This window comes from Choloepus didactylus, chromosome 11 (genome assembly GCF_015220235.1).
Source record: "Choloepus didactylus isolate mChoDid1 chromosome 11, mChoDid1.pri, whole genome shotgun sequence".
Lineage (NCBI taxonomy): Eukaryota > Metazoa > Chordata > Mammalia > Pilosa > Megalonychidae > Choloepus > Choloepus didactylus.
In genome coordinates, this window is record NC_051317.1 from 65,966,805 (window position 1) to 65,991,283 (window position 24,479).

Here is a 24,479-nt window from a genome sequence, read left to right on the forward strand (position 1 = left end):
AGCAGTTATTTTTATTTATATTTATTTTTATTACCAGTATACCCCAATGTCTGTGGGCACTCCCTGTTCCCTGGTTGGTTGGTTAAATTTGTCTTGAACTCCCATTCCAGGGTTCAGAGCAATTCAAAGCTCTCCCTAGGATTTCTGACCTGTGACTTTTTACCTCTTTCTGAGTCTGAGCTTTGGGGCTAACTTGAGTCCTCATAACTTTCTAGTTTCCATCCCTCTTCAGCTCCATGCTTTACTCCCCAAGGGCCCATGCTCTGGTGGTGTCCTCAGTTCATGGCCTGACTCCATTCCTCTCTGGCTGGAAGACCTTAGAACAGCTGCTTACCTTCTCTGTTTCTCAAATTCTTCACCCTTCAATTAGGACAATAATATTGCTTACCTCATAGAGTTGCTGTGAGGATTCAAATGAATCATTACATGCAAAACCCCTAGAACTGTATTGGACATAAGCAGACAATAAATTTTACCTATTATCATTCTCTATTTTCCAAATCATTGTGAGTTTGGAAATTTTTATTGAAATTTCAGCATCCCCTCCATCTTGCAGGCTCAGTTTTCCCTTACATTCTGCTGTTTTCCAAAGCCCGTGTCCCTGCAATGCCCCTCTCCAGCCCCTGCACCCTCTTGGAACATGAGGTTCAATTCAGCTGCTCCCACTGTTTCTCCTACGGGTAACAACCTTGCCAGGTCAGTTTGTTCCCTGTTCCAGTTTGCTAATGCTGCCGTTAAGCAACATACCAGAAATGGATTGGCTTTTATAAAGGTGGTTTCTTTGGTTACCAAGTTACAGTCTGAAGGCCATAAAGCATCTGAGGTAAAGCATCAACAATTGGGTACCTTCACTGAAGGATGGCCACTGGTGTCTAGAAAACCTCTGTTAGCTGGGAAGGCACATGGCTTGTGTCTGCTTGCTCCCAGGTTGCTTTTCAAAATGGCGTTCTCCAAAATGTCTGCATCAGCTTCCAATGGCCGTCTTCAAAGTGTCTGTTCAGCTGCTCTGAGGTCCTTCAGTCTGTGAATTCCTTTATACAACTCCAGTGATCCAATTAACACCCACCCTAAATGGGCAGGGTAACACCTCTATGGAAATTATCCAATCAAACATTTCACTCACAGTTGATTGAGTCACATCTCCATGGTAACACTCAAAAGATTCCAATCTAATCAACACGAATATATCTGCCCCCACAAGACTGCAGCAAAGAATATGGCTTTTGGTGGGACATAATATATCCAAACTAGCACACTCCCTCAATCCTAGATCCAAAGGAGTCAAATTTCTCAGTCTTCTTATGTCACCCTTTGAGATGTTGCTAAGAAGCATTATTCACAATTGCCAAGAGATGGAAACAACTCAATGTCCTTCAACAGATGAGTGAATAAATAAAATGTGGTACATACACATGATGGAATACTATGCAGCAGTAAGAAGGAACAATGTCATGAAACATATGACAACATGGATGAACCTTGAAGACATAATGCTGAGCGAAATAAGCCAGGCACAAAAAGAGAAATATTATATGCTACCACTAATGTGAACATTGAAAAATGTAAAATAAATGGTTTATAATGTAGAATGTAAAAAAACAAAACAAAAGAAAAAAGATGTTGCTAAGGAAAGGTTGAGGGCAGTGGAAGCCTTGCTGCATTGGTCCAAGGCAGAATGAGCAGTTGCTATGACTTCTGCCAGCAGCCACTGCCTCATATAGTAAATCTGGCACGTTCCAGTGACTAGTCTATCACAGACCCTGGAAGTAATTGCAAATATCCATTTTGGTGTGAGATACCTGGGTTCAAATCCTGGTTACTCTTCCATTCTCTATGATCTTGAGCTTGTCATTAAATGTCTGACCTCAGTTTCCTCATTGAAAAATGGGTATAATGTCTCCTACCTTGCAGAGCTGGTGAAAGAATTAAAGAAAGCAATTTATCATAATGTTGGGCAGTTGTGTGCAGCTGAGAGGACAGGGCTCTGGAATCCAGCTGGGAATCACCTAGTTAGGACATCAGTTAGGATGAAACCTTCCATCCTCTCACCCAGTCCGGTGCCTGGCCTGTGAGTCTTTGTCTGCCGGGAGGGGCCACCTTTTTCCTATTTGCCCAAGCGTGTCCTATGGGTTTAGGGGTGGTGGCTGGGGTTTGTAAAGTGCCTTTCTAGTGCCAAGCTTAGAGATGTGATCAATCAGTGATAGCAGATTCATATGCCAGAACTATGAACTTACTTTTAAAGTTTCCAGCTTTTTGGGAAAAAGGAGGTGGTTACTTTTGTTTCCTTTTTAAAATGACTAGTCATCTCTGTTCCCTGAGAGACAGGAAATTGTAAGCCTTCTGGGATTACACACAAGCTTCTGTGGCTTATCGATCATTAAAACTTCATGTTCTGCTAACCCTATGGTTTACCAGGAAGGCTCCTCAGGTGAGGGCTTGGCAAAATGTTTCTTGCTGCCATCACGAAAATTGCAGTGGGCAGATTCTGGCGCAGCACGTGAGAAAGGGGAAATGTGCTTCCTCGGGCAGGTGAAGAATAGACACCCCCTCACCAGATGGGCTTGCATATGCTGCAGGAAGCCAGTGTTTGCAGGAGGAAACGGGAGGGAAAGCCGATCCTAAGAACACAAAAAGGAGTGAAAGCTACTCTCACCTTTGAGTTACATTATCTGTTTGATCCACTACAAGTGGGCACTCAGGGAGGTATCAGTTTACTGTTGTCGATTTTCAAGGCTTGAGACATTCATTTCTTCTGCTCCCAGGAGGGAGACAGCCTTGCCTGGTGAAAGGGGCCCTGCCTGAGGGTCTCCTGCTAGGATTATGTGGAAAAAAGGAAGGACTTTCATTTTTTTCTGCAGTAGTTGTTTTTTTTTTTTTTTCCAAAATAATTTAAGATTTATAGAAGAGTTGCCATGTTAGTACAGAATGTTCCCATATATCCTTCACTCACCTTCCCCTGACATTAGCATCTTATATTACCATGGTGTATTTATCAAATTAAGAAATTAGCATTGGTATAATACTATTAACTAAACTACAGACTTTATTCAGGTTTCCCCATTGTTCTGGTTTACTAATGCTGCCGGAATGCAAAACACCAGAGATGGACTCGGTTTTATAAAGGGGTTTATTTGGTTATACAGTTACAGTCTTAAGGCCATAAAGTGTCCAAGGTAACACATCAGCAATCGGGTACCTTCACTGGAGGATGGCCAATGGTGTCCAGAAAACCACTGTTAGCTGGGAAGGCACGTGGCTGGCTTCTGCTCCAAAGTTCTGGTTTCAAAATGGCTTTCTTCCAGGACATTCCTCCCTAGGCTTCAGCTTCTCAAAAATTTCACTCTCAGTTGCTCTTGGGGTGTTTGCTTCTCCAGAGCAAAAGTCTGCCTTCAAAGGCTGTCTCCAGAATGTCTCTGTAAGCTGAAGCTCCTCTCTCAGCTCCTGTGCGTTCTTCAAAGTGTCCCTCTTGGCTGTAGCAAGATCACTCTTTCTGTCTGAGCTTACTTAGTGCACTACTAAACTAATCAAGGCCCACGCTGAATGGGCAGGACCACACCTTCATGGAAATTATCCAGTCAGATAATAGGATGGGGTGCATCTCCATGGAAATAACCTAATCCAAATGGTCCAACTTAATCAACACTATTATGTCTCCCCCCACAAGATTGCATCAAAGAACATGGCTTTTTCTGGGGGACATAATATATGCAAACTGGTACACCCATTTATCCTTTTTTGCTGTTCTAGGATCCAATCTAGGATACCACATTGCATTTTGTTACCCTATCTCCTTGACATCTCCTCTGACAGTTTCTCAGTTTTTCCCTGTCTTTCATGAATGTGGCACTTTTGAAGAGTGCTGGTCTGCTATTTTGTAGAATGCTCCTCAATTTGGATTTGTCTGATGTTTTCTCATGACTAGACTGGGGTTGTACATTTTTGCAGGAATACCACAGAAACAAAGTGTCCTTCTCATCCCATCCTTTCAGTACATAATATCTACATGACATATTACTAAGATGGGAAACATGTTCACTTGGTTAAAGTAATGTCTGCCAAACTTCATTTGAAGTTACTATTTTTCCTTTTTAATATTCCCTTTGTATACCATTTCCCCTGAGGTCATCAGAATGCAACTTTATAGGAGGCTGGTTGCAGTGATTATAATCCATTATCCTTACCTGGAGTTCTTACATGGTTATGGCTTCAAGCCCCTGGGATAGTGAGAATTATCACCTTCCCCAGTGCCCCTTCTGTGCCTCCTTTGGAAAGGTGACCCTGTTCAGAGTAAAGCAGGAGCTGGTCCTGTTTCCTGCAGCAGGTGCCCATTTCCCAGGGGTATCTGGAATAACCCATTCTCTTTAGACTCTCAGACTGGGAAGGATGGAACCTGAGCCAGGTCTCAGCAGGTCTCTGGCCTGGAGCAAATGACTTCTGGTTCCAACCAAGACAAGGGTCTATCAGTGGAGAACTGACCTGCTCTTGCCCACATAATTTCTTTTCCCTAGAGGTCCTTGTGGTAACACAGGCACTTGGAAGAATAAATTCAGGTTTGTAGCTAAGTCAGGGGTTCTAGCACAGGTTGACAGGAGGCTGAATTAAGGTCATAGCAGTAGTACCAGAAGAAGGATATGAATTCAGTTAGCCAGTCAATCATTTAGTCAGATAGCAAATATTTATGGAATGCCTACTGTCTTGGTTTGCCAGGCTGCTATGACAAATACCACTCACCAGTTGGCTTAGAAAAAGGAATTTACTGGCCCATGGTCTGGAGGGCTACAAGTCCAAAATGAAGGCATCAGCAAGGCCATGCTTTCTCCTCAAAGTCGGTAGCGTTCTGGTGCTGGCTTGCCGTAATCCTTTGTGTTCCTTGGTTTGTATCTGTCTCCTGTCACATGGTGATCTCTCTCTCCAGGTCTCTGCTTTTCTGGTTTCCACTGTCTTCCAACTTCTTCTTGTGGCCTTCCCTTTATAAAGCTTCCAGTAAAATGGATTAAGACTCACCCTGATTCAGTTGACCACATCTAAATAGGACCTTGAAAGAGCCTATTCACAAATGAGTCCACACTTTGACTAACCTTAACATAAGCAAATACTATTTACAAATAGTTTCCCACCCACAGGAAAGCAGATTGAGATTAAGAATATGTCATTTGTTGGAGTATATACCAAAGCTACTATGTGCCAGAAATTGTTCTAGGTGCTCTGGATAAAGGGTGAGCACAAAAGTTCCTGCCTTCATGGAGCTAATATTCTATGAGCTATTTGGCGACAGCATGGAGAGTTGTATCTGGAACAGAAGAGAAAGGAAGGAGCTGAAGATGCTTCTAAATTTCTGGATTATGGGGAACAAGAGAGGAGGAGGAGATTTGGAGGGAAGATACAGGTTTGGTCTGGAATATTTGGAATTTGGGGTGAGACCTTGTGAGACTTCAAGGTGCAGATGTCCCATTAGCTATGGGGAGCTCACTTGTAAAGATGCACTTGTGGCAGTGGCTGGAGAATGGCTGAGATTCCCTGGAAAGATGGGACTTGCAGTGATGCTTGGTCAGGGGCAGGTGCAGACCAGGACCACCTGAAGGCTTCCTCAAACTCCATGCAAGAGCGTCCTTCATTCTGACCTTTAGAGATTGAAAATTATCCCATAGGGAGCATCTTCTCCAGTTGACAACTGCTGTCATTGTGATAGCCACAGACAGAACTGTGATGCCTTCTGAGCAACAAGAAGGACGGAGAGCCACTGCTATAGCTTGAGAAGAGGGCTAGTGTAAAATGGAAGAAAGTGACTGACTAGGGAATCAATAAATCGAGGTCTTAATTTCAGCTCTTCTGCTAACTACTGTGACCTCACACAAGACACTCAGCTTCTCTGAGTTTTAATTTCCCATCCTTAAAGTCAGAGGTTGGACTAGAGCAGTGGTTCTCAAACTGCAGTTCAGGGACAAGCATCTCCTGAGAACTTGTTAGAAATGCAAATTCTTGGGTCCCACCCCAGACCTATTGAAGCAGAAACTCCAACTGGGGCCCAGTAATCTGCATTGCAAGCCTTTCAAGTAACAACCACTGGATTAGAAACATTTTAAAGTCCCATTTAGATTAAAAGCTTCTGTACTGTATTCTTGTTCAGCTGTTCTTGTCAAGTTTCATAGTCTAAGCTTCTTTGCCCTTCCAACTATGGAACCACCTATGGTTCCAATGACAGAAAAAATATATTATGCAATAGAAAACTAGATTTGAAGAACTGTGCCTTTTGAAACGAGTATGATCCATTTATGCAATATACCCTGGAGCTCTGTTCTTGTATGCTAAAAGCTATACTTCTTAAGAGATAAATGAATACAAAAATGTGTTTCTTTGCCATTAGGGGACTATATTCTTGAGCTTTCTTCTTTGGAGCGCTTTCAAAACTGTGTTAGGTCTTTGCATTAGAAACTTCTGAGTAATTTTGTCAATTTCTTACGGTAATTTTATTTCATAAAATGCTTCAACTTCCTGAGCAAAATTCATCTCTGATTCAATTAGTTTTGTGATCCAATTCATAAAAACACTTCAAAATGCAAACAAAAATATCACCTGTGACAGAAGTACATTGCTAGCTTTTTAGTTATTTGATTTTCATGGAGTGAACCAAGTCATATTCACTGACGCAATGGAAAGTGCCCAGTCTAACTAAAAATAATCAGGAAATTCTCAATAAGAAGGTAAAAGACCTTATTTCCATCTTTTTGAAGCTTGCTCCAACTATTACTACTGAAGCAGCAATGCATATGTAACCGAAGAGATTCCCCGTAAAGACATTTCCTAGGCAATGCCTTCAAGAAAGCAGAAAACATGTGGGTTTAAGATGCATAACAGTGCTTCTTCTAGTTGCTCAGGGAGTCAAGAAATTCTCAGACACTGGGGAGCAGCGTGAAGTGTTCTCCAGCACCCTGGGCTTCTCTTTGGGGGCAGTTACCTTTCACACCACAATCATGCTCCCCTTTGTCATCCCAGCGTAATCCATCGTTCCAGGGCAACTTGGTTTCCCCACTTGCTGACCAATGGACTAAATGATTCTAACTGTCTCTCCTACTCTGGCATTCTGAGAGACTCCCCTTCAATGCTACCTGGAGGAGAATCTGAGGGAAGAGACTTGCTGGGTTTCCTCAGAGCAGTCCAGCCCTTAGATGCAGGCAAAGGTGGCTCCACATTTTAGAAGGTTCAGTTTGGATCCTCCTCTGGCCACGCCCCTCCTCATGGGGTGTGGATAAGAGGAGTCCCAGGCCAAGAAACCTAGAGTCCACGTCCTAACTTTGTACACAGCACTCCCTGGGTACTTGAGACCCTGGAATTCCCTGCCCAGGCAGCCTGAACTTCCTGGTCCTAGGGAGCCCTTTCCCGAGCCAGTGGCCTGGAGAGTGGACTGGGTTGCCAGTGTGAGGGGTGGCTGTGGGACCCAGGGCCCAGGCTCCCTCCCCTCCATAGTGACTTCACAAAGCCATCTACTTGACCCGGACTGATGTTAAAAGTCATCACACCTCCCCAGGGGAGGAAAAATTGTATTGTTAACAAAGCATTGAAACTCCCCTCCCCTAATCACTGTGGATAACAAATCTCCACACCCTTGTGTCCAGACCCTGTCAAAACTCTGTTCTCACCCCCTCCTTGTCCTAACCCTCATAAATCACCCCCTGGCACCCCCTGCTTTTGCAGAGCAATAACTTCCATCTTTCCCAGTCAGCCACCGTTGTGGAACAACATCTCCTATAAGTAAGTCCTATTAAACTCATGTCTTACTCCATGCCTGGTGTGTTCTTTGGTCTTGGCATTAAGCTGGGTTGGAACAGTGGCCGAGAGATTGCTGTTTGCCAAGGCAGGCAGTGGACAGGGCCAGGACAGTGGGCTGAGGTGTCCGCAGATGTGCACACAAACATCCTTCAGGGAGAGCCAGAGCCATGGAGGGAAGAGAAGAGGAACCACTTCTTTCCACGTTGCCTCTTTTTGAAGTGGAAATTCAAAGGGTCTGTGAGATCGGTATTTGAACCTATTCTCACAGGTCATTATGAAGGATCAAAAATATGCTATCTAATAGTATATTTTACTAGCTTGTTTAATGAATTGTAAGTTTCTACATAAATCATATGTGGGCGCCCATTTGAGCCCTTACCCTTGATGTGAAAGCATTAGCGGCAGGCCTGTCCAGAGCCTCACACTGCTTTATAAATTAGGCTTAGTTGGGTTATGAGGGTCTCACACAGAGAATTCTTTCTTGCCCAGCTAGTGACTACTAGAAGAGGAAAAATCTCAGCTAAGCATCTCTCACGGTGGTTTCTGTTAAAACGCAATCAGCAATCCTAAGGGAAAACAGATGGCAGAAAAAGAAGATGCTGGAGAGAAGGGTAGACTTATAGAGTTGGCAAGTCGTTAGTGTGACAACTGAATGGCTGAATTCTAGGCCCAGCTCTGTTCACAACTCCAGTAATGTTAAAGAGAGTTAAGGCAAAACAAAACAAAACAAAACAAAAAAAACCCAGCTTTTTAGTGCCTGCTATATATGGAAGTTGGCAGTGTGGTTGTTTGCTTTCATCGACTCAAGCTTACTTATCATCCAAGAAAGCAAGCAGAAAGGTTGGCAAGCTCTACTCGCCCGCTCCCTGTTACAACACACACACACACACACACACACACACACATTGCACATTGCACATATACTTCCTAACACCCAAGAAATTAACTTGTTTAAGATCGTTTAACAGCTGGGGAAGGGCAAAGAAGCTTAGACTATGAAACTTGACAAGAACATCTGAACAAGAATACAGTACAGAAGCTTTTAACCTAAAAGGGACTTTAAAATGTTTCTAATCCATCTTCAAATTGACAGAATTACTCAGAAGTTTCTAATCCATCTTCAAAAAGATGGAAATAAGGTCTTTTACCTTCTTATTCAGAATTTCCTGATTATTTTTAGTTAGACTGGGCACTTTCCATTGCGTCAGTGAATATGACTTGGTTCACTCCATGAAAATCAAATAACTAAAAAGCTAGCAATGTACTTCTGTCACAGGTGATATTTTTGTTTGCATTTTGAAGTGTTTTTATGAATTGGATCACAAAACTAATTGAATCAGAGATGAATTTTGCTCAGGAAGTTGAAGCATTTTATGAAATAAAATTACCGTAAGAAATTGACAAAATTACTCAGAAGTTTCTAATGCAAAGACCTAACACAGTTTTGAAAGCGCTCCAAAGAAGAAAGCTCAAGAATATAGCCCCCTAATGGCAAAGAAACACGTTTTTGTATTCATTTATCTCTTAAGAAGTATAGCTTTTAGCATACAAGAACAGAGCTCCAGGGTATATTGCATAAATGGATCATACTCGTTTCAAAGGGCACAGTTCTTCAAAACTAGTTTTCTATTGCATAATATATTTTTTCTGTCATTGGAACCATAGTTGGTTAAACATGAATGTTTTTTTTTGTTTTTAACTGCTTAAATCTTATACAGATATTGCTTACATGTAAGTCGCCTACTATTTTGATATTTTTTTTAATATTGAGGAAGCACTAGTATGTTTTTATGCCATAATAGATAAGATACCCAAAGACTTCAGTATTATAACCGTTACCAAAACTATTATAACCATTACCAAAACTTTTTTGCTTCAGTTTCATTCAGAGTTTTTGGAGAGCGCAGCAGCTCCAGCTTGGCTTGTTCTGGCCAAAGATTGGATTTTCTTTTGATGACTCAGAGATTATAAAGATGTGAGGAAAGCCTCTGGTTTCATTCTTTATCTTTCACTCTGGCAACCAGAAAGGATTGAAAGAATTACTTTGATCCATTCATCCCAGTGAGAACCACACCCGGATGTCTCTGATAAGGGACACCAGGCCTGTTTCAATCCTTCTTCTGGGTCCACACCCTTCCCTACCTGGAATTTCTTATCTAATGCTGCCTTTAACCTGCCCCCCTTCTATATACCCCAATAATCATACAATCTGTGGATAAACAAGGTGCTTGATTTGCAAAAGTACAGCTTCAGACAGGTCCCAGTGGAGACCTGGCCCTACCCTCAAGGCCACTTTAAACAGGCAGACAAAGTGAAAAATTCAGTGCTAGCAATATAAATGTGGCTTAAGAAAAGGCCTCTAGGGCTTCCTTCCAACCATATTGCACCTATACATCCCTCTTACACACAATTTTAGAACCCCAACTTCTCTGCCCCCAACCTTCATGGTGCATTCTAGTGCTTTAGAGGTTAAAAAAAAAAAAAAAAAAGTCTTCGAATAGTTTACTAACACACGTTCTCTGGAGTAGGGTGCAGGCTGGAGAAACTGTGGGCATGGAAATTGTATCCCTTAGGATCTGTGGATGGCAGATAGGTTTCACTGTATGCACCAGGCCTGAAGAGTTGACAGTACTGCTCCAGGAACTGGGTTGAGAAGGATTCTGAGGTCTCTAGGAAGAGGGGAGGATGGATATAGTGTGACCAGTTCGATGCCAAGGGTGATTTTCTGGTTTCTGGAAGTCAAGTTGGATGGCGATGCCGTTTACCAGGACAGGGATTATTGGAGGGTTTCAGGCTGAAGAGACAGACGATGAATTAAGTTTTGACATGTTGAATTTGAGAGGCTTGTGGGGTATCTAGACGGGTCTGCCCCCCTTGAAGAAATAGCTTCAGGAGCCATCAGCATATATGTGACAGGCAGGGATGAGCGCACAGAGGAAGAAGGTTTAGTGAGAACTGAGAAGAGGAGGTTGGGCAGAATCACCAAGAGCACCAATGTTTGAGGGGTAGGGCAGAGAAGTACATCTCTACCTTCCTCCCCACTGTCTCTGCCTTCCTCTATCCCATTGCTGAGATGTTAAATCAAGGACTCTAGACCTCAGCTTCCTCATCTGTAAAGTGGGAATAATATCTGCTTCCTCTGTCTCAAAAGGTTGAGGATCAGTTGACTTCTGTGGGGTGAACAAACATATTGACAACTGGTTTCTCCCAAAGTCCTACCAAAATGCTACAAATGTGGGAAGGGAAAGAGCAGTAACCACCAAGAAAAAGGAAACAGAAAGAAGATGGTGGCAATAACTTTTTGGAAGTAGAAACATACATGGACAAGTGGCAAATAACTTTGAAACCAAAAAAAGAGGATTTCTAGGCCAGCTGTTGGGAAGATCAGAAGAAGGCTAATATTTGGGTAGTGCTTTAACATTTACAAAAGGTTTCTTCTCTTTTCTTCCTTTCCTTTCCTCCCACCTTCCCTCCCTCTCTCCTGCTCCTCCTCCTCTTCCTTCTTCTCTCCTTGCATCCCTCTCTTTTTCCTTCCTTCATCTCTTCCCCCTTCCCTCTCTTCTCTCTCTTTTTTTCTTTCCATAGAAAGATGTCTTTTTTTAAAGAAATATTATTTTGTGCATTTTATTTATTAACAAAGGAGCCTGGTCATACCTGTACCCGTGCAAACTTTGGTATTTGGATAAAAAATACTTTTGAAAGTATTTTTTTTTAATTATAGAAACAACATAATAACATTCCGGAAAACTTGCCAAATAGAAGAAAATGGGGGTGGGGGTGACATCCTTAATTTCAGCCACCCAAATGCAACAATTAACCTTTTTCTTTTGCCTTCAAGTTATTAACTTGAAGTAATAATACTAAGCAATACTGTTATAACTGAACTGCAAACTTTATTTGGATTCCCTTTTTCTGTTCCAGGATCCAGTCCAAGATACCACCTTGCTTTTAGTTAAATATAATTTTTATTGTTTGTATAATAGTTCATCTATTTGATGCACCATAGTTGATCTGCCTATTGCTCTGTTTCTAAATATTTATATGGTTTATGGTTTGTCAGTAGCACAAGTATTACCATGAAGAACATCTTCATGTGTGCACTCTTCTTCTTTTAAGATTCTTTGCTACAACACACTGTAACCACCCTTCTGGGAGCCTTAGGGATGGGGACATATTTATGGCTCTGGATGTCATTGCACATTGCCAAATTGTCTTCCAAACTAAATGCTTGAACTCATTTACACTGCCACAAATAATTTTTTGAGAGTCGCAAATTCGTGTACTCATGTCAGCATTAGTTACCTTCACTTAAACATTTTGGCAAATGTAATAGGTGAAAACGACATCTCAATTTTCTTTAACTGCATTTCTTCAATAACTAGCAAATTTGAATATTTCCCCACGTGTGTGTACTTGCTATATTTCCTTTTTTGCGAGGTGCCTCATTATCCTTTATTTTTAGGGTCTGAATGTGTTTCTTATCAATACTTATGAGTTGGATAGTAAAAACATCCTTTGGTCTGTCCTTTTGCTGCAAATATTTACCCCTTGATGTGTTGTTTTGCTTTTTCTTTTGTAATTTTTGAAGCAAATAATGAAAGTTTCATGATGTTGAATCCATCATTTTTTTGTGATTTTTTTTTTACTGCTTTTAAATTTAAAAAAGTTCCTCCTCCTCAAAAAATTGGAGTTTAAAATTTCAATTGTTCTTTATAATTTGATTTCCCATCTTTAATTTTTTGATTCATCTGGAATGCTTTTGGTATTTGGCCCAAATGTCTAATCTGGGTCCTCTCGCCTCCCTGGCTGTTGATGGCTGTGCCTCCTGCATCGCGAGCCGTTCAAGGCGTCTCGGTGTTCCCAGCTTAGTGGACGGCACACCCCTCAGCCCTGGGCTGCCCAAGCCAGAATCCTTCAGCAAAGGGAGAAGGCGCCACTCCTGGGACTTCTGCAAGGGCTTGATAAATAATTCCTGCCATCTTTCCCCCCTGCTTCCAACCACCTTTTAGCACAGACCTCTTAGCTCAGCAAAAAAGCGGGCAAGTACTGGGTAAATTATACAGAGGACTCAAACAAAACTACAAGGAGAAAATACAGGTGAATGATTCATATCTTTATCATTTCAAGAGTTTTTATTAAGTTAATGAGAAAAAAATCTAACAACCCAATTGAAAAATGTGTACAACACAGAGGAAGAAAAATAGCCAAAAAAGATATTAAAATACACAATATTTTTTCTTATCAATTTAGAAAACATTTTTAAATACTAAGACCTGGTAAAGATCTAATGCTTACATAGGGCATTCTCATATACCTCCATGAGCTTCTAAATTAATTTTCTAGATGTTAAGTTTGGTTACATTTATAAAAAGTCTTTAAAATGTTTATTCCTTTAGATAAGTGGTTCCTAACCAGGGATAATTTTGTCCCTCGGGGAGTATTTGGCAGTTTCTGGGCACATTTTTGGTTGTTACAACTGGAGGATGCTACTGGCAGCTATTGCATGGAAGTCAGAGATGCTGCTAAACATCCTACAATGCACAGGATTGTCCCCCAGACAAATAATTACTTGGCCCAAAATGTTAATAGTGCCAAAGTTGAGAAAAGCCACCTCAGATAACAGGAATTCTGTTTTAGGAATTTACCCAAATGAAATAATTGAGTACACTTAAAGATTCATTCATTTACTTCTTTTTGGAAAGTAATAAGTCAACAGCTATTAAAAATTAAAATGCATATACCCATATTTTCTCTTCTAGGTATCCATCCTAAAAAACTTCCGCATGGGCACAAATAGGCACCAGCACTTATATTCTTTGCGGCATTATTTCTTATAATGGAATTTTGGGAACAACCTAATTGTCAATCAGTGGAGTAATGGTTAATGAACATGCATGTTCCATGTAGCAGAGTTTTGGGCCATCCAGCCTTCCAGTACCTTCTTCCTATGACCAAATCCCCCTTTGGGGAACTTCTTTACTCTAATCTGAACAGGACAGACCTGGTTCCTGTCTTCATGAAGCATTATTTAAAATAGCAAAATCAGACATTCAAAGTCATGATTTTTAATAACAGTAAACATACTATATATACTATTAAGTGAAATAAGATTTAAAATTATGACTATATGTTTATATAATACTCATTATATGTATATAATGAACACAATATTACAAAGTTATATCTATATCTATATTTCTAATCAACCCAACTTTTAAAAAATTTGCTTGTGACCAAAGAGAAGTGTATCTAATTATTGACAGGACTCCTCTCTGAATGGTGGAATTATATATTTCTTTCTTTCTATATTTTCTGAATTTAGGTAATCTGCATACCTTGTTTTGATAATCATAATATTTACTATTTATAATCACAAAAATACTGAAGATAAGTATATAGTAAAACATCCAAGATTTTTAGATTCCATTTTCCATCCACTTAACCATATTTTGGAAGTATTCTATAATAAGAATTTATATTTGCTTTATGTGTAGCCATATTATATATATATATAAAGTAAATATATATTGAGTAAATAAAAATATTTCATTTTACTTTAATAATGTCTGAACTCCTAGCATCAAGCCTGCAGTGTTTGGTTCTATGCCATCCTCACTGTCTCTTTGCTGGTTCTTGAGCTATTAGCAGTTACAGAATGGCTGGGCTAATTTCCCTACCAATGCCAGGGAGGGGGGAAATAGCACAGCTCTGGTGTGGCCAGCTGAGACCGATGGGGTGCACCAGAGAGCAGGCTGTGTTTTTGACCTGCAGAATCATCTTTAAGGACTCTCTCCATCTGTAACTACACACTTGTACATCTTCTGTAAGCATGGTCAAGATGGGGATGCATGAATCTTTTAACACAGTGTCTTTTGTTTTGGGGCAGGCAAAGTGGGACCTCCTCTTGACATTGTGCTGGACTCATTGAACTGTACAGCTGTCAGAATCCAGTGGAAAATGCCAAGGCACCCCACGAGCCCCGTCACTGGGTACACTGTGAGTACTTGGGCATGTGGATTTCTGCGGTGGCTGGGTCACGTCCTTGCTTGGCCTATGTGTGGTCCCCTATACTAACCCTCCTAAATAAATACTGCCCCACTCTTCCTCATGAAACTAGAGGAATTGTTCCCCTTTCAAGGACGTTTGAAAAGTACCCTGAAAACCAGAAGCTTCATTAATCAATTAGTACCTACCCAGTCCTTACTCTGTTCATGGATGTGAAAATACAAACCAGGTGGAAGCCGCTGGCCCTGCCATCTAATTGCTTATGGTCAAATTTGGAGGATAAAGCAGAAACATGGGAAATAACAGAACTGCTGTGGAATGCTGGCAATATGTATGAAGTAAAGTAAAATCTGACTTAAAATAAAGGAGTGGATGGGAAAGGTAGAGAACAGAGAATGCCCTCCTACATGTCTGAGATTTCAGTTCACCAGAATGTTTTGTTTGGACAGTATTTTAAAAATAGGAGTCAACTTTTAGAAGGCAGGAGTTTTCTGATAAATATCTGGAGTTCTGGAATCTCTGGGAAAGTGGGCAAAGTGGCCACACTGGGCCCCCAATTCTATGGGGCAGAAGGCCTTGCCTGCTTTGGATGGGGCATAAGCCCCTCATAACACCCCGGGCCCACCACTCCCCACCACGTCCCTTTCACCAAGGCCATACAGAGTGGTCGTTTATGATGGCGCTGGTCCTGGGGTATTCCTAAAGTGGAGAAATGTGTCTGTGAACTTATATCATATCAAAAGCAGAAAAACAAAAGATGACTTGAGCAGGTCATAGTTTCAGGAAAAATAAGACAACTGGGTCCGGCCCTTTCTATCCCACCTAACTTGTACACGTCTTCCTCCTAGCCTTGCAGGCTTACAAGTTTGCAACCCCAGCTGGGCGTGTCAGGTGTTTGTTCCCAGGAACCAGGGGGGCTCCTTAGAACCCACTATGGCCAAGAGGGGAGTTAGAGCCATGGGCCTTGGCTCTGTGAGAAAAGTGCTGGCTCTGCTCTCAGCCTGGGTATGTGCATCTTTTCAAGGTGTTTTACTCTGAAGTCGATGCCGATAAATCCTTGCAGGAGCGATTGCATAACGTGCCTCTCAGCCAGACCTCGTGGACCCCTGTGAGTATCCTCCTCCTGGAAGCCCCCGCAAAAGGGGACATGGGTGCTTGGCATTTCAGGGCTATTGAGAAGGGTTTCTAATTTGAAAACTTTTATTTATTTGGATGTGTACGCTTCTGCTATGTAATAATAATAGCTAATGCTTGTACAGTCCATTAGAATTTGCAAATGTCTTTCATGTACATTACCTCATAACAAGTCATCTATAGCTCCACAGATGCAGACATCTGAAGAAAGGGTCCTAGTGTAACTGATCCCATCCGTGAATCAACCCCATTTTATCATGTGAGCAAACAGGCACCTTATAGCTTTTTTTTTCTTTTCTCTATAAAGTTCAATTTTGATTTGTTTGCAGTCCCAATAAAGCTTTATAAATAAATATGACCCATTTCTCTCTTCCCAACTGCCTGGAGACACAGTGCAGAAGAAAATGATATAATTTGAAATGTTTATTCAAATGACGGGACTTGTTTATTTTTCTTCTCCATCCCAATACCCTGTCTTTCCATGAACCAATTGAGAGTTCCTTACCTATTTCTTTTCTGTTTCCTGTCAGTGTGTCTTTGGGTGAATTTCTTGCCTTTGGCATTTTCTGTTTTCTTTTCTTTCCCCTCTTCTCCTCTGTCCCCATTCTACTATTATTTCCCTATAAGAAAGAACCTTTTGAATTGCTCAACAAGATGTCAGCACCAGGCCTTATAATACTGCTGTAATGATGACAATGCTAGCAAGTCCCATTTAATAAGTGTCTGCTCTGTGCAGCACATAGTTGGAAACCTATTTGTCATCTGTGACAAGGTGGCTGTCATTTATTGAGCTTCTATTATCTGCCACACACTATCCCTCGTGCTTTCCCGTAGTTTTTCCGTTTAATCTTTACCACTATTGCATTTACTGACCAGGAAGCTGACTCAAAGAAGTGAAGTAAGTTACCCCAAATCATACAGCTAGTAAGTTACAGAGCTGATGGAAACTCAAGTCTGACTGACTTCTGAGCCTCTGATCTTGCTGCTTTGTTACCAAAGTTCCCTTACTCAAAAAAATAGGTGCATGTTTTCAGCCTGTTTGCCTGACCTGCCTTTTACTTCAAAATACACTTTAGCTTACGCACCCCTCATTTGCCCCTGCCACTATGGTATAGTGTATCCTAAGATGGGAGGCTGTGTTGCACCATCTAGGAGACCTCTAGTTGAGGTTCCTTCCAGCTTCCACAGCCCTGGAAATTCCTGCAAGCCCACCGACCTTCCCCACGGAAGCGGCGATGTCTGTCCTCGTCTGCCCAGCAACCCCAGCCTCATGTCCTTCTGGGACCACGGCTCCAGGTAGCGAGGGCACGTGCCGGTGCTGGTGACAGCTGCCTTGGCTCTGGGCAGTATCCCTGAAACATAGGTCCTGCCCCATCACCATCACCTGGAACTTGGGCATAAAAGCGGCATTCCTGTGATGGCCACTGCAGCGCAAGCATAACGCAGAGGGCCAGGGGGAAGACAGGCAGTCTGGGCTTCCACCCTGCTTCCTCCACTTCCAGGCTGGTGACTCTGGCCAAAGTCACTTAACCTGTCTAAGCCTCAATTTTCTCCCATGAAAGGGGTTTAAACATCACCAAATAAAATCATGTATGTTAAAGCCTTCAGCAAATTTTAAAGAAGCCATGCAAATGTGTGTCATCATTCGTGATGCTGTTTGCCTTTGATGTTAACTGCATTCTCTTTATGAGTACATCCAAAAACTAGAGCATTCTATCAAATTCTGGCATTTATCATTTTGCTGATTTCAACAGACTTTCATAGATGCTGCTGTATGTTCTGCACCAAATAACACACCATCTCCATTCTTCAGCAACTTTCAGTCTTGTTGGGAAAACCATGCTTACAGCAATGTAACATTTAGAGAACAGTGTAGGACCATATGCTGTTAACATGTCACTAAGATATGGACTGAAGTTTTAAAGAGAGAGGTTAGTATGGAACGAGTGGTCAAGAGGTGAAACTTGGAACTGGGAATTGAAGCAGAGGCAGCTTTTGGAAGGGCAGGGGAGAGGGAGGGCCTTCCAATTGGAGGGAGTGGTATGAGCACAGTAGTGGGCATGTGGGTGTGTTTGGGGGGGAATGAGCAGAATGCAGGGAGGAGGTAAGGAGGAGAGGTAAAGGCTGCAAGTCAGGAGGAAGGGAGGGGAGGAGGCCCGTATAGCAGGGATTCAGGTGACTCGCATTCAGCGTCCTGCATTGCAACAAACCAGCTGGGTGACCTTACTGAATCTGTTTCCTTAGCTACAAAAAAGGAATTCTAAAAGCATTTATATCATAGGCACTGTTCCTATGGTTCCCAAACTGTGCTGAGGTGCTCTGGAGCTCTGCAGCAGACTTATAGGGACCTGGGGAAGATTTTAAATTTCCGGGAGAGACAGCAACATCTGCACAAACTGCTAATCGTCCAAGTTGTTTAGATGTAACTATTTAATAAATAGGACTGTTTGGCATTTCTTTTGGCCTGGAGGGGCTGTGAAAATATTACTGAGATGTTCAGGGTGCCGTGATCAGAGAAGGTTTGAGAACCTCTGTGTTATATGATCTCATCCTACAGCATAAGGATGCTGTGAGCACTGATCACGGTAACAACCTGCCTGGCCTGGAATAAGAACTCCTCAAGTGGTCAGTATAACTCATATTGCAAAGAGGAGTGTTCACTGCCCCCGGCTGCGCATGGGTCTAGGGGGCAGGTGCTCTAAGGGGTCACTTCAGTCATTCATGTTTCCTCTTCACAGTCTTTCTGTTTTTCTCCTCTCCAGGAACAACCTGATCATCAGGCGGTTTTTGTAAGTATGTTTTTAAAAAGTGAAGCCTCTGCCCTCACCCAGGATTTGAGGGGTCTCTTCTCATCATGACGTTGATTTCCCTGCGTCTCCCTAGTACTGATTGAGACCCAGTGGAAAGTGCTTAGTTCTGGTGTAAGCAGGGACTGCAGAGCCTACAAGGTAGATTTTAATCACTTAGGAATAAGCCTCTTTTATCCTTAAGAGCTGCTTCACCTCACATGCCAGCGTAAGGGGGAGAGGAGCATTTCTTTAAAGACTGAAGTAATTTAAACTCTGTTCTGAGATTAGGTGAAACTATTGAAAAGGAAAAGAAATACTTACAAACTAGCGAAGCATGATACTGGTGGGTAGTGTGTACCCTTTTACTTTTACTTTTCTTACTCCCTGTAACAATCCCAGGCCTTTTCAATAAGACATTACTGAATCACCTAAAAATGGTTGATTTGATTTTCTGGATTGAATCGCCAGATGGAGGATTGGATTGACAAATGGTTAGTCTTATTTAAATGATGGGATGGCCAAAATAACCTGGCTTATTATACGAAATTCTGATGCAATATTTGATAATCTACCTGTATAGAGGCTTAGCATTTCACACCCACTTTATGTTTTCCTTAGAATAACAATCTGCAGTTTTAATTCTGAAAAAAAAATTATAAAACAAATCAGGGCAGTTTAGTAATTGTTAAAGTTAGAAGTAGAAAAGGATGTTTGGATCAATTTTCTGTATACTTTTTGGTCATGGACACTATCAGTTTAAAAATATTTGAACATGTACCAATATATGTACATTTATGTATTTATTAATCATACATGTGCTGCTATATGAATACATTATGTACATTATAAAACCCTGCAGAATTTTAAAGGAGGAAATAAAACAGAAATAGAAACTTTTTTTATTTTCTTCTGGCATCTCAGTAGATTGTCTTGCTCACCCAGTGGAATGTGCCACTACCCTGCTTTAGAGTCCACTGGTGGTGTGGACCCAGAACAGTGATTCTGTCTGGGTCTTATTCAAGGTTAGAGAGAAAACTTATCCAGGAATCAGGTAAGTTGCATCTAGTCTCAGCTCCATAACCAGAGCAAGTCTGATCTTGGGCAAGACCAATGAACTTTCTGAATCTCTGTATCTCACTCTTTTTGACTGTAAAATGAAGGAGTAGGCTAGCAATTTTTCCTGAGTAGGAGTATTTCTGTCCCAGAGGGGACATATGGAAATACATATGCAAATTTTAGTGGACAAGCCTCAGGGATGCTAACTCTCCTGCAATATGCAGGACAGATCCACACAAGGAAGATTTGTCCAGCCCTCAAAGCCAACACCATCATGTTGAGAAGTCCTGGAAGATGGTCCCTAACTCTCTCTGACCACTCACAGAATAGAAATTCCTTCAGTTCCACTCTGCCCTACACAGCCTTCCTGAGGGCTATCAGAAAAAGGGTGTGTTTTAGTTTACAAGGGCTGCCGTAACACAATACCACAAATTGGATTGCTTGAAACAACATTTATTGTTTCACAGTTCTGGAAGCTAGAAATCTGAAATAAAGGTGTTGGCGGGACCATGCTCCCACTCAAACCTGTAGGGGAGAATCCCTCCTTGCCTCTTCTGGATTCTGGTGTTTGCCAGCAGTCCTTGGTGTTCCTTGAGTTGCAGATGCATCACTGCAATCTCTGCCTCCTCCATCTTCACCGGCCCTCTCCAGTATCCGTCAGTCTGTGTCTGTGTCAAAATTTCTTCTACTTTAATATAGACATCAGTCATGTTGGCTTAGGGCCCACCCTAACCAAATTGGCCTCACTGTCACTGATCATGTCTTCAGAGATCCTATTTCCAAATAAGGTTACATTCACCAGACTAGGGTTTAGAACTTTATCACATCTTTTAGGGGAACACAGTTCAACCCATAACAATGTTTGGAAGGTACCACTTTTCTACTTCTTTTGTGCCTTCCATCTGATGATGCTGTCTATTCCCAGTTTCTGCTAAGGCAACCATGATCCCAGTATTGACTTGTAAGGTTAACTGTGACATTGAATCCAAGTTCACTAATCCAAGTTTGGTAGCTACCAATTAAAGTTATTTTAGAAGAATTATGGAATTGCAGAGATGAACCTTTGGCTCAGAGAGGCTAAGGGCATCCCCAAGACCAGACCGCTGGTTTGGCAGCAGCAGGTGAGTCTCCTGGCTCCTAGTCCGGTGCCCTGAACACTTCATGCCTCCTTTGATCTGTGCTTACTGGATGCCCTCACAGTGTGGGAGCTATACGTCTAGACCTGTGAGCAGGATAACCTCCGGTTTCATTTCTGGAAATAAATGACTGGGATGTTCAGTTTCAGGAAAAATGAGCAGCATGGGAGAGGGTAAAGGCAAGGTCTGAAAGCAGGTTCAGAGATTTAAATTCAGAACCATTCAACATGGTTTCACCATTGCAAAATGATGAGGTGTTCAGCAAAGAATAGCCCCATCTTTTCAGAATCTTCTCTCATATAGCCGTCCAAGTTGTTTTTGTACATTGGGTGATGTATTGGTTCATGTAAGTCTAGCAGCCCAGAGACTCAAATAACAATGGCTCTAACAAGAGGTTCGTTTATGTTTCCCTCATGTTGCAGTCTGGGTTCAAGCAGTTTAGGGCTGTTCTGCGGCTATTTCTGGGATCTGATGCATTGTTCTGCCAACCCCTCAGGTTTCCTCCCCATGGTCCAAAACAGCTACTGCTGTATGCACATTCTAGCTGATAGATGAGGAAAGAGCAAAGGAAACATACCCTTCCTTTTTTTTTTTTTTAATGTTTAAATTTTTATTTAAGAAAATAGAAGTGATTATTTTACATTAAAAATAATGTATGTTCTCCTCATTATATAAAAATTAGAAAATAGAAAAACCAGAAAGCAGAAATGAAATCATCCAGAGACTGTTAAACTCTGGTATTGTTCCTTCCAGCCATTTTTCTCTTTGTTTTACTTACTTAATAAATATATGGTCTGATTTTTGTTAAAATAATGACCACTGATAATGGTTTCTTAAAATGCTCTTTCAAAAGCCATAGAACAGTAGAAAAAAGAAAACTCAATTCTCTCAGATTCCTACTATATAGAAATAATTGCTCCATACATTTTTTTAAGTTTTTTTTTTTTTGTGAATAATAAAAAATATAATAAAAAGAAAAATAAAGTGTCATACAATACAATATATTAGTAAGGACAGAAAACAGCACCACTACCAAGAATCCCATATCCCTCCCTTATATCCCCCTCTCATATACATTTAAGTTTGGTATATTGCCTTTGCTACATTTAATGGAGGTATATTACAATGTTACTGTTGACCATAGACTCCAGTTTGCTTTGATTATGTTTTTTCCCAAATACCATCCCTTTTTCAACACTCTGCATGGTTGACATTCATTTGTTCTCCCACATGTGAGAACATTTTTATATTTGTACATTTAGTAACAGTCATTGGCCACTCCAGTTTTTGCCAAATTATACAGTTCCAGTCTTCATCATCTATCTTTACCTCTGGTGTCATACATTCCCCTATCCCACCTCTTTCAGCTTTACTCACAGACATCTTTGTTCAATGTACTTACAATATTGCGCTACCATCAAACAGTATTATGCCATCTATTTCTGGATCTATACAATCAATCCTGCTGAACATTACTGTAGTTCTTCAGCATCAAATGCCCAATCTCTACCCTCTTTCTATCTCCTGGTAGCCTGAACACACGCTTCTTTTAAAGGCTATCTCAGAAATGCACTCACTGCTTTCATTCACATACTATTGGACATAATTTAGTCACATGGTCACATCTAGATGCAGGGGAGGCTGGGAAATGTAGTCTTTGAGTGACCATGGTCCAAATGAAATATAGGGCTTCTATTATGAGAAAGGAGGGAATAGATAACTGGGCAGCAATGAGTCATCCCTGTTGTAGACTGTAAGTGGAAAGAATGGGACTGGTACAGGGGACATGGAAAAGGCAGTTGGACATTTGAAAAACAAGGTGTGAGCCTAAGAATTAGACAGGCTATGTCTGGGAGTCAGACAATTGGAAGCGTATTGAGTCATGTGTGTTTTATAAGGGAAACCAGACCCACTGCTGCCCCCAGGGGCAGAAGGGCAGTTATATAAACTCTCTAGGTCAAATTTCATCATCTGTAAAATGAGAATAATAGGACTGACCTCACAGGATTGTTGCAAGGATTAAATTGTGGTATAAAAGCAAACTATTATGATTATCCCAATCATAAGGTGGAAGTTTGTTGTTTCTGGTGATCTGCACAAGATTCCTGGAGAATGGCTTATGTGGTTGAAAGTTGCTCAAGCTTTCTCCTTGTGCTTGTGAAATGACTTGCCTTGGTTTCCTCTTTTATAGATGTAGATACACTGACCATATGAAAGCTACCAGGTAATGTTCAGAGGGCAAAAGAGGCAGTTTTTGGAAGGGATTTTGCATTTAAGGAAGGGTTAGACAAACATGAAGCAGGCTTATTTTGTAGCAAAGCACCAAACTTTGCCAGAAATAGGAAGGGAGGGGGCCAGAGATGACTATTGAATTGCCTCTGGTCTCTATTCTAAAAAAGCAATTTCTCTCACTCTTTGTTTTCTACCATCTTGTGTAAAAGGAAAGTCAAGAATGATAAACGTCTTAACTTGTTTTCAAACTTTCACAAGGCAAAACACACACACAGAAAGACTGTTCGAGTTTCCTTTTGAAAAGAGTTTATTCAGCATCTTATCTAGTTTCATGCAATGCTGAAGTAGTGGTTACAGACAATTTAAGGATAAAAACACAAGGATTAGTGGATTTTTGCAGTGTTTTAATAAAGAATCCAAGGGTGTCACAAGTCAAAATCTAAGGAGAGATTTCATTTTGGAAGAGAGATGTGTGAGGAAGAAGTGACTGTTAAATCACTGAATTCAACTCCTCTTTTCATGGGTCCGACCACTCAGATCTATTGATCCTCACTCTCTTATGCAAACTTGACAGCCTTTCCGTATGAGAAAAGACATAGACTAGAAACTGGTGGCCTCTGGGAAGGTCACCCTCTCCTCAGAATGCACCCGGGCTAAAGGCAGCACTAATCTTCCACATCTAGGAAAGGCTAAAATTGTTTTTTAATCTACATGAGGAACTTCTCAAAGTCGAATTTGTTGGTTATCAGTGATCACTTGTGATCTGTAAACTCCCAAGTTCATAGATAAAGTAATAATAATTTGATCTTCAGATTTTTTTGTTGATTGAGATATTATTTAATACCTTTCATACATGTGTTATCCAATTAGAACTTGGATCTTGGAGTCAAACAGAGCACGGTTCAAATGCCCACTTTGCCACTTCCCAAATGTATGACCTTGGGCAAATCATTTATTTTTCAGGTTTTCAGTTTCCTCATCTGTAAATGAGAATTAAAATGACACTTAACTCATAGGGCTGAAGGAAGAATTAAATAAGATTATGTGTACTAAGACCCCTTGGTCCTGAAATAGAGAAAACGCCCAATAAAGGGTGGTTAATGGCAGCCGTATTTAGTATGGACACATGGCTGATATCAATCTTAATCTGTGAAACTCTGTTATGCCCCTCCCCACATTATTTCATCCAGCATAATGACTTCACAGGAGAAGGAGATCCTAAAGCAAAAAATCCCTGAGTGCACCACATTGGTTCAAAAGTGCATTCCTGTTTCTGTGGGAAAAAATCCAGGAGATGCATGAGAGAAGAGGTGCTATATCCACCTACTGCCTCCAGTCTCCTATCTGCCTGACTTGACAC

General features: G+C 41.2%; 1 protein-coding gene across 1 annotated transcript in view; it reads left to right on the forward strand.

Moving 5' to 3' along the window:
- EGFLAM (EGF like, fibronectin type III and laminin G domains) overlaps positions 1-24,479 on the forward strand; it is a 207,303-nt gene that overhangs the window by 63,355 nt on the left and 119,469 nt on the right. The window contains exons 2-4 of the mRNA XM_037799260.1: positions 14,654-14,763; positions 15,797-15,880; positions 18,669-18,695. Of these exons, the coding sequence (XP_037655188.1) occupies positions 14,654-14,763; positions 15,797-15,880; positions 18,669-18,695 (221 nt within the window). The remainder of the gene's footprint in view (positions 1-14,653; positions 14,764-15,796; positions 15,881-18,668; positions 18,696-24,479) is intronic.